The 13,110-nt window shown below is 45.4% G+C and overlaps 1 protein-coding gene across 5 annotated transcripts in view; it reads left to right on the forward strand.

The window, feature by feature from the left end:
• MYH11 (myosin heavy chain 11) overlaps positions 1 to 12,864 on the forward strand; it is a 95,200-nt gene extending 82,336 nt beyond the window's left edge. For 4 of the 5 annotated variants that reach the window (XM_053363989.1, XM_053363988.1, XM_053363991.1 and 1 more), the window contains 7 exons: positions 499 to 627; positions 2,974 to 3,062; positions 3,836 to 3,959; positions 5,518 to 5,726; positions 6,349 to 6,457; positions 8,366 to 8,538; positions 12,114 to 12,864. In XM_053363989.1, coding sequence (XP_053219964.1) covers positions 499 to 627; positions 2,974 to 3,062; positions 3,836 to 3,959; positions 5,518 to 5,726; positions 6,349 to 6,457; positions 8,366 to 8,538; positions 12,114 to 12,261 — 981 coding nt within the window. In that variant the 3' untranslated portion in view covers positions 12,262 to 12,864. Of the gene's footprint in view, positions 1 to 498; positions 628 to 2,973; positions 3,063 to 3,835; positions 3,960 to 5,517; positions 5,727 to 6,348; positions 6,458 to 8,365; positions 8,539 to 10,127; positions 10,161 to 12,113 lie in introns of all 5 variants that reach the window. The other variant, XM_053363992.1, reaches the window with a different exon arrangement.
• Positions 12,865 to 13,110: the final 246 nt, after the last annotated feature.

A 13,110-nucleotide genomic window follows, 5' to 3' on the forward strand; every position in this document is an offset into this window, starting at 1 on the left:
TCTGGTAGCAATCGGAAGCCGTGCCGGTGTTCAGCTTCCGAAAATCGTTCAAAAACCGGAACACTCACTTCTGGGTTTCAACCGTTCGGGAGCCGATTTGTTCAAGAGTCGAGGCATTCAGGATCCGAGGTACGACTGTGCTAAAAAAGTGTTATATTAGATCCCTTTGCGAAAAATGTGTAGATCTGGAGGGGAAATGCATATTTTAAAAGAAATCGTTTCCAAAATGCTGAATGTACATGAGGACTTTTTTTTAATTGCATATTTCTCCAGAAATTGAGAGAACTGGATAGATTTGTGCGATTCCCACTCAACACCGCACATCCTTTATAAATTATTATCATGCCCCCCCCCGCACCCTAATCACCTATTTCTTAAACTTCAGACTCTCTTCTTTGATCCTTGAAACATCCCATCAGGTGGAGGGCGATGCTGAGGAAGATTTGAACCTGAATGCGGATGAGGCTCCATCCTAAATCAGTGTCTCTTTTCACCCAGGCTCAGATGAAGGACTTCCAGCGTGAACTGGACGATGCCCGGGCTGCCCGGGAAGAAGTCTTTGCAACAGCCCGAGAAAACGAGAAGAAAGCCAAAAATCTGGAGGCTGAGCTGATGCAGGTTCAAGAGGTAAAATGGAGAATCTGGGTCCTGGCTAGAACTTGAGGGATGGAGTAGCTCAGCGTCTGCCCAAGGGCTACAGTTAAGGGTTGTTGTAAACAAAAATTGTCCTTTCCCCTTATGGGGTATCCAAGAGCCCACATAGATTCCTTACGTAGGTTCCCTATCGGTAGGAGAAAATAACAGAGGCCAACCAGAGAATATTGAGAAGCAAAGCAGCTAGTAAGCCTGATCTTTATTGATCTGTTGCAACAGGGTGCTCCCCTCACCCACAGGAAAGGAGGAGGAACCCAGAACAATGACGTGCAAGGCCTTATAAAGACTTTTGAAATTGCCACCCTGTAGATCAAGACCACCCCCCAGAAACATCATACATACATCACAGAAGGGGTGTAACCTAAGACCACCCCTCAGATACATCATATCTACATCACAGAAAAGGCGGTCTAAAACAGAAATTTGAATGTTGTTTTTCTCCTGTCCTTGTTTATCTCCTGTCTGGCAGGTTACTTGATTGGATTGCCTGGGGAGCCTGGCCAGTCTTTTGTAATGATAAATACTTAGTTCATGGGCCAGATCACAGGCTCACCCTATTCATATCTTAAATGTGCCCTTAAGAGGAGATTTGTGAGGAAAGAGACAATGGGGAGGTTTCCCACTTTGACCTTGCAGAGAAAACATTTGCTCAGTTTAGGAATCAAAATGGTTCCAGGTCGGTCTTCCTGTGCTGATCTATGTACATGTTTGGTTGGTACACTTATGAACATTACCATATATCTAAGACCTCAAAATTCCTATCACAGGTATACTCTCAAAACATGGCGTGTATCTAATGTAGCTCTGTGTGGCGATCACACAGGGTCTCCGGATGTTTAACGGTCTATTGATCCCTGTGCCACCACTGTGCTTGCTTCCCCGCTGCCACCAACCAGTTACTCTCTGGTAAAACACTGAGTCCAGTCAGTTGTTAAAAGTGAACAAAAAAACCCAAGTTTCTTTTACAAACATTAACAAGTTTATGGTTTCTCAGATAATATCTCAATATCTTTCTTTTATTATTATTATTCCTGTCAATATCTTAACTTTATTTTCTTTACTGGCCTATACCTTCCTAATACCTTCTGACTGATTATCTCAACTGTTTGACTGGCTTCTCTTAACAAATTCTCTCACTCTCTCCCCCCAGACTAGCCCAACCCACATACTTTTCTTATCTGTCTCTTCTAACTCCAGACAACTCTTCTCAACAACTCTAACTCTCCTAAAAAACCCTCTGTGCTTCAACCTTATACACAGTTAACTCTGCTCCCTGGGTTCCCATTGGTTAGTCATTTTACAATGACTTTCCCTATGAACCCAGTATGATGTCACACACATATGAGGGCAAATGCCATGTTCTGCTAAGTTAAAGGCCCTTTAAACTTGCACTTGGGGAGGTTGTTGCACAAGGAAAAACACAAGCGCCTTACCGAAGGTTGTGCAACAGATTGCACAACAGGAACCAGCAGACTTCCACTAACACAACTGTTGCACTGGATTTCTTTGTTGCAAACGTTTAAGCACTAACATCCGCTAGCAGACAGGCCCTTGCGCTAGTGAGCAGAGAACATTTGATGCGGCCCAAGGAACTGTGTTCCATGTGTTCAGCCAGAGTTCACCACATGTAAAAAAAAAAACCAAGTTATGAGGACAACCAATTGTTACATGTGTGACCTCTCCTGCTCTAAGGAACAGGGGAGCACTTGTTCAGCCAGGGAATTGTGACCCGTACCACGATAAAAAGCCACTCCTGGTTTCTGTCCCCCCGCCAAGTGTTCTAAACCACTGAGCCTCTTGTGCTTGCCGATCAGAAGGTCGGCGGTTTAAATTCCCACAACGGGGTGAGCTCCTGTTGCTCGGTCCCAGCTCCTGCCAACCTAGCAGTTCAAAAGCACATCAAAGTGCAAGTAGATAAATAGGTACAGCTCCAGCGGGAAGGTAAACGGCATTTCCATGCGCTATGCGCTGCTCTGGTTCGCCAGAAGCGGCTTAGTCATGCTGGCCACATGACCCGGAAGCTGTCTGCGGACAAACGCTGGCTCCCTTGGCCAGTAAAGCGAGATTAGCACCAGAACCCCAGAGTCGTCCGCGACTGGACTTAATGGTCAGGGGTCCCTTTACCTTTAATCTAAGATGGGTAGAACTTATTTTAGTTTTTGCTATTGCTAGTTGCTATTTGCAAGTTGGAAACTGTTGCTGATCTACTGCAGATCTCCCAGAGGTATATGAGTAGATCTAACTTCCGCCCAGCCTTGGATCTAGAGTAGCCATGTTTGCTTTGTCGAGTGAGGGGCTCAATGTTGCCTCCTTTGGCAGGATTTGGCAGCTGCGGAACGGGCACGGAAACAAGCCGAGCAGGAGAAGGACGATCTGGCTGAAGAGCTGGCAAGTTCTGCTTCTGGGAGGTAAGTTCCCGGCCAGGATTCGGAGGCTATTAGAACCATGCGCCCAACTCCACTCACTGCTGCTATTTTGTCCAAACAAGAAGTATAAAAGGTGCCTTACACAGTACCCTCCCCAAATATGACAATGGTGATGATGATGATGATGGTGATGATTATTATTATACCCTGCTCATTTGACTGGGTCTTTGGGGATGAAAAGTTGGTGTCAAAATTTCACAGAAATGAAAATTAAATAGAGGACTTGGTGCATCTTTTTGCAGGAATGGGAGTTTCCCCTTCTCTGTGGGAGCTTCCGATAAGAATTAACGAGCTTCTGACAGGTTTATAGTCCTTTATTTACAACGATATACAGAGAGCAGCCTTGGGCCACCCTCCATCAGGATATCAGCTGTTCACTCTGAATCACCTCCCCTTCCGCAGCAAGAAGCGCGCCAACGTCCAGCTCTCCCTCCCCTGTGCTTCCATTGTTCCTTAACCCTTTCAGACCTCTGAGTTCGAGGGGAGGGAGGGAATTACCCACCACTCTTGAATGAAGAGTCTCCCAAACGCTCTCTCCCTCCTGGTTGCCTAGCTACTATCTCAAAGCTATCTAACTCTTCCCCTGACTGTGCAGCCTGCCTTTGAATCGGCTGCTGGGAACGTTGAAGGGGGGGGGCAAATTCTCCATTCTCTGTTAGAGACTCCTCTGTCTGTGTCTGCATTCCCCCATCTTCGGAGTCAGAGCAGTCTCTGGCGTCCGATTCTGACCAGCCCCTGACACCGTGTGATTGTAGGACCAGCCTCCAGGATGAGAAGCGGCGCCTTGAAGCAAGGATCTCCCAGCTAGAGGAGGAGCTGGAAGAGGAGCAGAGCAACATGGAAGCTATGAGCGACCGCTTCCGCAAGGCTGTCCAGCAGGTACGTTGCAGACACCTTGATTTCTGCAAGGAGGATGGGAGTTGCAAGAAAAGTAAAGCAAAAAATAATTTTGCTTGCTATTTGCAGCTCCTTCAAATGAGAAATAGAACACATTCCCCACTCAGCAACTTCCCAAACCAAAATCCACGCTTCTCTCCTAATTTTGCAATGCATTTCTCCAACCAAAAGAATGCATACTTTAATAAAGCACATAGGAGAGGAAAGCATGCACAAAAATTTGCAGATTGGTGAAAATAACGTACTAGGAAAATGTCTTTAATATATAGACATTTATTTCATATGTGAACCACTTCCCATGAAGCCTCTCAAAAACGATTTCACGGCTCAGTAAAAAACATACATATGTATATTGCAAACATATAGACAGTTAAAATGATTATGTAGTTAAAACCTAGTTGAAATCCAATACAGGCTTACCCTGTTTTATTGTGCTTTGCTTTGTTGCACCCCACAGATATTGCTCCTTGTGAGGATGCGAGTTAACAGGCTATAGTGTAGAGCAAACATAACTTTGATTATGCACTGGGAAACCAAAAGAATTATGCGACTCGGTTTGTTGCATTGTTCGCTTTATTGCAGCGGCCTGGAACAGAACCCGCAATGATCCCCAGGGTATGCCTGTACATGCACCAACTGGGGTTAATGATATAAGGGAAGCCCCCTGAAGATTTGCAAGCATTTTGTTTTTTTTTTATAAAATATTTATTAAAGTTTTACAAAATGAAAAAAGAAAAAGAAAAATACAAATAAAAAAAAACAGTTCCATCTTTCCATTACATTCTTTCATTTACTTAATTTTCCGGACCTCCTCTAACCTCCCTTTTTGTTTTCCAATTTAATTTATCAGTTCAGCAAATCCTTCCCCTCTTTGCTTATCCTAATCTTTAATCTTAAAATAATGTAACATTAGATTTTTGCTTATTAATAGTCCATTTTTTCATACTCCTTATAGCATTATAACTAAAGATTTGCAAGCATTTTGGTGTGTGCACTTATCCCAATGCATGCAGTTTTGCTCGCTTGCTTGCAAAAGCAGCTGTGTTTGGAGAAATTCGCACAAAGATTGCTAAGAAATTTTGTGCGGTCTCTTATGGAAAAAAGAGAAAGCAATCTGATTTTGGAAACGGAGCAAAAGATTGGAAAAATGGGAAACTGAGTTCTTACCTGCACTATACATTTAAAGCGGCATCATACCACTTTAAGCAGCCATGGTTTCCCCTCTAAGAATCCTGGGAGATGTAGTTTTTTGAAGGGTGCTGAGAGTTGTTATTCCCCACACAGTTACAGTTCTCAGACAATCCCTTTTCCCTGGGAAGTTTGGGAACTGTAGTTCTGGGAGCGTCTCCTAAAGGCTCTCTGAACCTTTAACAAACTACAGTTCCCATGGTTTTTTGATGGCTGCTTAAAGTGCTGTGATCCTGCTTTAAATGTTTGGCGCAGACGGGTCCAGAGAGCAACTGAACTGGCTTGGCCAACCCTAATCAGACCTGTTTTCCCTGCCCCGCTTTGATTGATCTTTCCCATCTATCGGTTCCAGTCCGAGCAGCTGAACAACGAGCTGGCCTCCGAGCGCACTGCGGCGCAGAAGAACGAAAGCGCCCGGCAGCAGCTGGAGAGGCAGAACAAGGAGCTGAAATCCAAACTGCAGGAGATGGAGGGAGCTGTCAAATCCAAGTTCAAGGCCACGATCACAGCCCTGGAAGCCAAGATTGGGCAGCTGGAAGAACAGCTGGAACAGGAATCCAGGTACTGGCAGCTGGGGGTGCCCACCTGCTCAAAGAAGGGGTGTGTGCTGGAATTGGACGTAAATATGTCATAATCTGTTATTGCTCAGGAGGTGTGCTTGTGAATGTCTGCATGAAATTTAAAATATGCAAATATAAGCAGTGTGCTTTTAAACAACACAAACTGCTTTAAGTTCTGGGAAATACTTTTGAATGATTTTATAAATATATCCAAAATGGTTAAAAAAGAAATTCTTTGTGCATTACCGTATATGTGTGTGCACACATACATAGACATACTTTGTTGGGGTTTTCTACCATTTATTATTATTTTTATTTTTTTAAAAATATTCATGCAGGAGTGCAAATTGTGGTGTGCCCTTTTCCTTTCCTTTTCGAAATTATTGAGAGGGATCATTTGCAGAATCAGTTACTGATATTCCACAGTCCAAGCTGAAATCCAAAGCAATTTCATCCCTTAGGGAAGCTGGAAAGATTTTAACAGAGAACTGCATTTTTCTGCCCTTGAATCCTGCTCAGTTTCCCTCTGACTCCCTTCACCACATGTGCATCTTCCCAGCCACAACTTTCCTCCATGAGGACTAGTACCTTTAACCTTCCCGTTCAATTCCGTTGCTCCACAGAGAAAAGCAAACAGCAGCAAAGACCCTGCGCCAGAAAGACAAGAAGCTCAAGGAAGTCCTGTTGCAGGTTGAGGATGAAAGGAAGCAAGCAGAACAGTACAAAGACCAGGTGTGTTGATGTGTCACGTAGCGTGGGCTAGCCGAGAAGTCAAACAGGAAGGCAGTGTGGGAAGAGGGCTTGATCTGAAGGATTTGTTGGAAGGTTGAAAGGAAACAAATTGTTTTTATATGCAACAACAGTGGTGAGGTTACTGCTAGCCCAGGTCTGCAAACAACAGCAAATACCAACAGTAGAAGAATGGCGACAGAAGGTAATGGAATATGCAGAAATAGCCAAATTAACAGGGAAAACTAGACAACAGGGCAAGGAAACATTTCAAAAAGAATGGGAAAAATTTATGTCGTATATAGGAAAGAGAAGATGAAATAGTGAAACCAGTGGAATTGGAAATAAACCTCATAAAGGGAAAGTGATGGATAATGAAAATAATAAGAAGCAAACTGTATAAGGAGATTAATATAACAGTAGTTGTAAATGAATACAGACAGACAACAAGAATTGTATAAACAGGAGGATTTATTTGTTTATGGATATACTATGGACAAATATGGAAAATGAATAACAATATACAAAATGGATGAAAATAATGCAATAAAATTATATGTGATATAAAAAACCAGAAGAAGGAAGGAGGGAAGTCAGTGCTTAGGAGCAAGTATAAATGTAAAATGCAACACATTATGTGTATGTGGAGTATGCAACTGGAAAACTAATAAAGATTATTGGGGGGGGGGGGAGAAAGGGAACAATACAATATTTTTGCAAATCTAATGCACCATCAAATCTAATGCGCATCTCAATTTTATTTCTTTCCTTCTTTTTGAAAATTTAGTTTTTCAGGCTTTAAAGTTTTACAATCAATTATCCAACAACCACCATAAAAACAAGATTCCAAAGAACCTCCTGAACTTCCCTCGTCCCCTTTGTGGGTCCTTATAAATTAACTTTTTCCTCCTGCATCTTTTATATTAATCCAAGTGCATCTCAATTTTCAAAACCCTGAAACCAAAAAAAGTATGTTCTGGCAAGTGTAAATGCACCCTAATTCCCATGACGTAATTTGGCCCAAAAAGGTGCACATTACATTAGAGTAAATATGATGGTGATGATGATGATAAATGTTATTATTTGCACCCTAGTCATCTGACTGTGTGGCCCCAGCCACTCTGGACAGCTTCCAGCAGAATATAAAAACACGGTAAAAGACCAACCCGTAAAAACTTCCTGATACAGGGCTGCTTTCAGATGTCTACTGAAAGTCATATAGTTGTTTATCTGCTTGACATCTGATGGGAGCCACCGAGATGGCCCTCTGCCTGGTTCCCTGTAACCTCACTTCTCCCAGTGAGAGAACTGCCAGAAGGCTCTCAGAGCTGGACCTCAGCATCAGGGCTGAATGATGGGGGTGGAGATGCTCTTTCAGGTATATAATAATAAATAAGGGCGGCTAACACCAGTAAAATTACAATAAAAACATAATGGGGAGGGGGGAACAATTTAAAATACAGGTTAAAATGCAATTTAAAATGCAGCCTCATTTTAAAAGTAGCCCATGGATCAAAACTGTCAGGGGAGGGAAACATAAGGGTCAGACTGAGTCCAAACCAAAGGCCAGGCGGAACAGCTCTGTCTTGCAGGCCCTGCAGAAAGATGTCAAGTCCCGCAGGGCCCTGGTCTCTTGTGACAGAGCGTTCCACCAAGTCAGGGCCAGAGCTGAAAAAGCCCTGGCCCTAGTTGAGAGCAATCTAACCACCTTGCGGCTTGAGACCTCCAAAGTGTTGTCATTTGTGGACCTTAAGGTCCTCCGCGGGGCATACCAGGAGAGGCGGTCCTGTAAGTACATGGGTCCTAGGGCTTCAGGTATACAGGAAAGCTTGAGAAAGCCAAAAGGCTGGCTGAGGGCGCCAACTCTGGGCTCCCATCTGACGCCCTCCTTGCCTTGCCGTCTTCCTTTAGGCTGACAAAGCCAGCACTCGCGTCAAGCAGCTGAAAAGGCAGCTGGAGGAGGCCGAGGAGGAGTCCCAGCGCATCAACGCAAACCGCAGGAAGCTGCAGCGGGAGCTGGATGAAGCCACCGAGAGCAACGAGGCCATGGGGCGGGAGGTGACCGCCTTGAAGAACAAACTCAGGTGAGTGCTCTCTGGCACAACTTCCTCCTGTTTGCGGTAGCGCCATAGAGCAGAGAGGAGAATGCACCATTGACATACACCCCCCCCCCGAAGGTTGCGCATGTGGGAACACGGCCCTCTGCCTGAAAAAGGTCCTGCCTCTCTGATGGGTGTCAACTCTGGTGTATGGAATTGCCCACTTAAGAGTTTGTCAACGTTCCTCTGTATGTTCTGTTCCCTGCCCACAGATGGAGGCTGGCACATATGAGAGAGCTGGTCCATAAGGCTCTGTTAGGATGCCATCGCTGCCACAGCCTGCGGCTCCTCTCTGCCCTGGCTGTGGGAGCGGTTGGGGGTCATTTATGAAGGGCCACAGCTCAGGGGTCAGGCCCCCGTTTTGCACGCAAAAAGTCATAGGTTCAGTCCCAAGCATCTTCAGGCAAGGCTGCGGAAGACATCAACCTGTGAGCTCGGCAGGCCTCTGCAAACCAGTCGTCTGATTCGGTGGAAGGAAGCATTCCACGGCCCCAGCTACCTTCTTCCTCTCCGCTGCCCGTTTTCTCTTGCATTTAGCAAGGAGAAATCCCAATTCAATGTACATTCAAAGCTGAATCTACCCAGTCTGCATTTTCTGAAGCAGCATGCAAACTGGAACACAGCTAGCCTTCAAAATTTGCACGTACCCGAATTTTGCAATGCAACATTTACCCAAAATGCATCTATTAGAGGGAAGTATGCTTAAAAACGAAGATAGCAGGGGAAATTGATTATATTAAGGGAGACGGCTTGTCAAAATTTCATATTTAAAATGTGTTTATTAGGAGAAATTTGTGCTTGAATGCTGATGAGTTTTCACGAGGTGTTTTTTTTTAATAAAATGGAAATTGCTGCAAAATGTGCAGCACCGAGTTTAAGATGGGAGAAAAATGAGAAAGTGGGAGAACCAAAATGGGCAGATCCTTCCACCCCCCTCCTGCAATTAAGAGAGTAGCACACAAAACACACAGAAAGTTTTACCATCTAGCATTGGGATGGAGAAACCTTTTCCAGGCAGCAGGCTAGATTCCTAAGCTCTCCATTAAGTCACTTTAATGTGGCTGTGTGACCCTTGCCAAACATCTTGACTCCAGGTGAACTTCTTCTCCATAGTAGCATTGCTTGAGCTCAAGCCTTGGTGCAAAGGAAGATCTCAGCTGCTCTTAGTGGGGCTCGAGGTTAGCACTGATCGGCTGGGCTCCATATCAGCAGGGATCAGCTCCACACAGGAGCAAATTCCTATTTAAATGGCCCTGTATAGAAACTCCGCTTCCCAGGACAAATTGGGAGTGCCTTGTAAGACCCCTGCTTGCTCCTTTGCACCTGTCTCTTCATGTGACCCTCACACGACTTCATATGACGTGGGATGGGTAGGGGTGGCCCAAACTAGGATTCCTAATCAGGCTAATTAGGCCTGTGGACCAGAGGCTCCCGACTGATGTTCCGGCAGAGCATGAACAGAGTGGTTTTTTTTAATAACAAAAACCAATAAATGACTTGGAAATAACCCTTCCTGCAAACAGATGTTGAGTGTCTCCTTTAGCTAACTGCTTGGGATACCTTCTCTCTTTCAGAGGGAACCCAGAACCTTCGCAGTGACTGAGCAGGTACCATGCCTTCATCTTTGCAGTCCCCTTGTGTTTTGTAAAAAAAAAAAAATCAAATCAAATCAAATCCCAGTCCCCCACCCTCTTTTCTTTTTGTCCCGAATAAAACCCATGTGAGATTTCTGCAAACTCTGAAGGCTTGGATATCTAGATGTCAATGTCTTGTAGCAAAAGAGACAAATATTACAGATTTTTGCTTTGTCGCCTCCCTCCCTTCTTTTGTGAACATCTGCAAATCTGTGCTCTGTTTCACAAAACGCTAAGAGTTTGGCATAGCCTTCCTTCCCTACTTTCTCCTCTCTCGGACGATTCTGTTGAATGCTCGCTGCCTTTGCAAAACCACAAGCACCAGCCATCTGCCGGGTGTAAGCAGAATGGCACACTGCGTTCCAGGCATAGACATGTATCACAATGCCTGAGCATCCTCTGGGCTGCTTTTCTGTAGGAACTACCTGAGAACTTCGGGGTGCAGTACTGTTAACTGACCATCGTGTGCATTCACTTGGCACCAAAACAAAATGCACTGTCCTGCCTTAAAGGCTAGAAACTTGCCACTGACTTGTGTGTCACCTGCACCCTTTCTGCACGGAAAACGGAGAAGCACTGAGCTAGGGATATGCACACCCGCAACCACAGCTAGGGACCACCTTAGCAGTATTGATGTGCTCAATTCTGGAACTTGCTCAGGTGTGTTGAGCTCCTTCTACTGCCAATCGTTGACGGACAGCCTGGGAAAACCACTTGCATTCTGTAATATTTGTAGGTTCTCTTTTTGCAAGGAAACCAATCGTGCTTTGCTTAGCTGTTGCTACACAGATTCTGGTCCCTGTCCTCTTCCTCTTCCTGGTAGGCACAGGGGTGTGGACATAACCATTCATTCACACCCATACTACCCTCCCTCTATATATTGCAAGGCTGGGACAAAATGTAACTGAAATGCTCATGGCATTTGAAAACTTGCCCCAACCTAAGAACAGGCTATGTAACATTTGGGGTTCTGTAGGGGTTTTTTTTGCAGTGGGGGGAGGTTGACAAAGGGGTGACTCAGTGGAGGTTTTAAAGAATGAGGAATATCTGGGAGAAAGCAGATAAAAGAGCAGTGCTAGAACAGCGTGGGTCATCGGAATTAAACTGGCTTGCGGTAGATTCACGTAACGCATAATGGATTTATGGAACTGTCTGCTGCAAGATGGCAGAATTGGAGGGGGGGGTCCCTTCCAACCCCTTGCAATGCAGGAATCTTAACTAAAGCATCCATGACAAATGGCCATCCAACCACTGCTTAAAAACCCCCAAGAGATGTTTGGGGGGGCAGCTTTGTTTCGAAACTGAGGAAGGTTAGAAAAAAATTCTGGAGTCAGAGGTGGTCTGCCATCAGAAAAGGAAGGTATAGTGTTGCCTTCAGCCCCCACCGCACCCCATTCTCAGCTTCGCCTAGTCCTCTGGCATCATCACTCCAAGCAGAAAGTTGATTGTCCTCATGGTCTTTTATAACAACCTGAATCACTTGTAGCTGCACCCCACCCCTCTATGTCAGAATAAAAGCTGAGCACGTAGCCCCACACCTGATCCAAGAACGATGCTTTTTAACCCTGTTCGCAGCCAGCAAACTAACCCCCCACCCCCCCACCAGGAAGCAGATTGACCTAGTGGGTAGAGCTGCCTTGCAAACAACAGCCTGCTAAAAGCAGGGGTTGCCAACCTTTGGGGGTGCATTTGCAAACTGGGGGGAAACACACCATCACAGACTTCTGCTTTCAAGCATCATTACGGGGGACAGGGAGAGGGAGGGCAATCTTCCAGACATCTTGTTCGCGCACGGGCACCAGGTTGGCAACCCCTGGCTTATACCTTCAACCTTTCCCTGCTTCTAAGGGCCAGGGGTGGTGGAAAAGTTCAACGAGCTGCTAGATTCCCATTTCTTCCTCCCTTTTTGCATTCCTTTAACCGCAGGCGTGGGAACGAGCCATCCTCCTTCGGCCCCTCGCGCCGATCTGGGGGTGGTGGCGGCGGCCGTCGTGTGATCGAAAACGCTGAAGGGTCGGAAGATGAAGCGGACGCCCGGGATGGGGATTTCAACGGAACAAAAGCCAGTGAATAATAATGATTTTTTTAAAAAATTGTTTTAAAAGACACGCTTGCTGATTTTAACTCTGCACCAAAAAAGAAAACAGGGGGGGTATAAAAGAGGGGTAATTGTAGCACTGTATGCTGCTTTATTGATTCCAAAAGACATACTGACACCTCCCTTGAGGCCTTGATGAGAGCACAGCTGCCTTTTACTCCAATGTACACACCAACCCTCCTAGCTGTTGCAGAATCGCTGTTCTTTTTGCCCGCTGCCGGGCATCATTCCAGAGCGAATGTACTTCACCGAGGGACTAACGCAACAGGGCGGGGCGACCAAAAACACCCCCCTTTTATTATAGAACAACAGCAAGGCAAAAATCTATTGGGCACTGGCCTCTTCCCTAATCTCGCTACCTGTCCCTTTCTTCTCCTTGGTAAAGTTTCAGGTACTGTTCCCCCCACCCAGATTGCGCACCCCCCCTCTTCCAACTCCCTCCAGCCAGTTCACAAGATCAAAGTGCCTTTCTTCATCACTTTTTTTTGGGGGGGGGGAAATGAAGAGTACTAAATCAACTGTTATTGTTCTAGATGGATTTTGTGCTTAAATACACACTAATAAAGGTTTATAAAATCACTGGGGCTGCTCTCGAGTTTTGTTGGGCTGATGTGAGCAGAGGGAACAGTATTAGGTACTAAGCAGCGTTTCCCAGCTTTAGGCAGGAAACTTTTAAGCTGCCTGCAAAGAGGACGAGAGATTTGCTCTGTTTTAAAACAGTCACAGGAATCCTCATGGGGCAAGCGTGCTCCCAACATGGATTCGAATTCTGACTGGTGTTTTTCGGGTGAGCTTCTGACAGTGCAGTGTTGCCAACTGAACACT

This window comes from Podarcis raffonei, chromosome 14 (assembly GCF_027172205.1).
Source record: "Podarcis raffonei isolate rPodRaf1 chromosome 14, rPodRaf1.pri, whole genome shotgun sequence".
In the NCBI taxonomy this organism is placed as follows: Eukaryota; Metazoa; Chordata; class Lepidosauria; order Squamata; family Lacertidae; genus Podarcis; species Podarcis raffonei.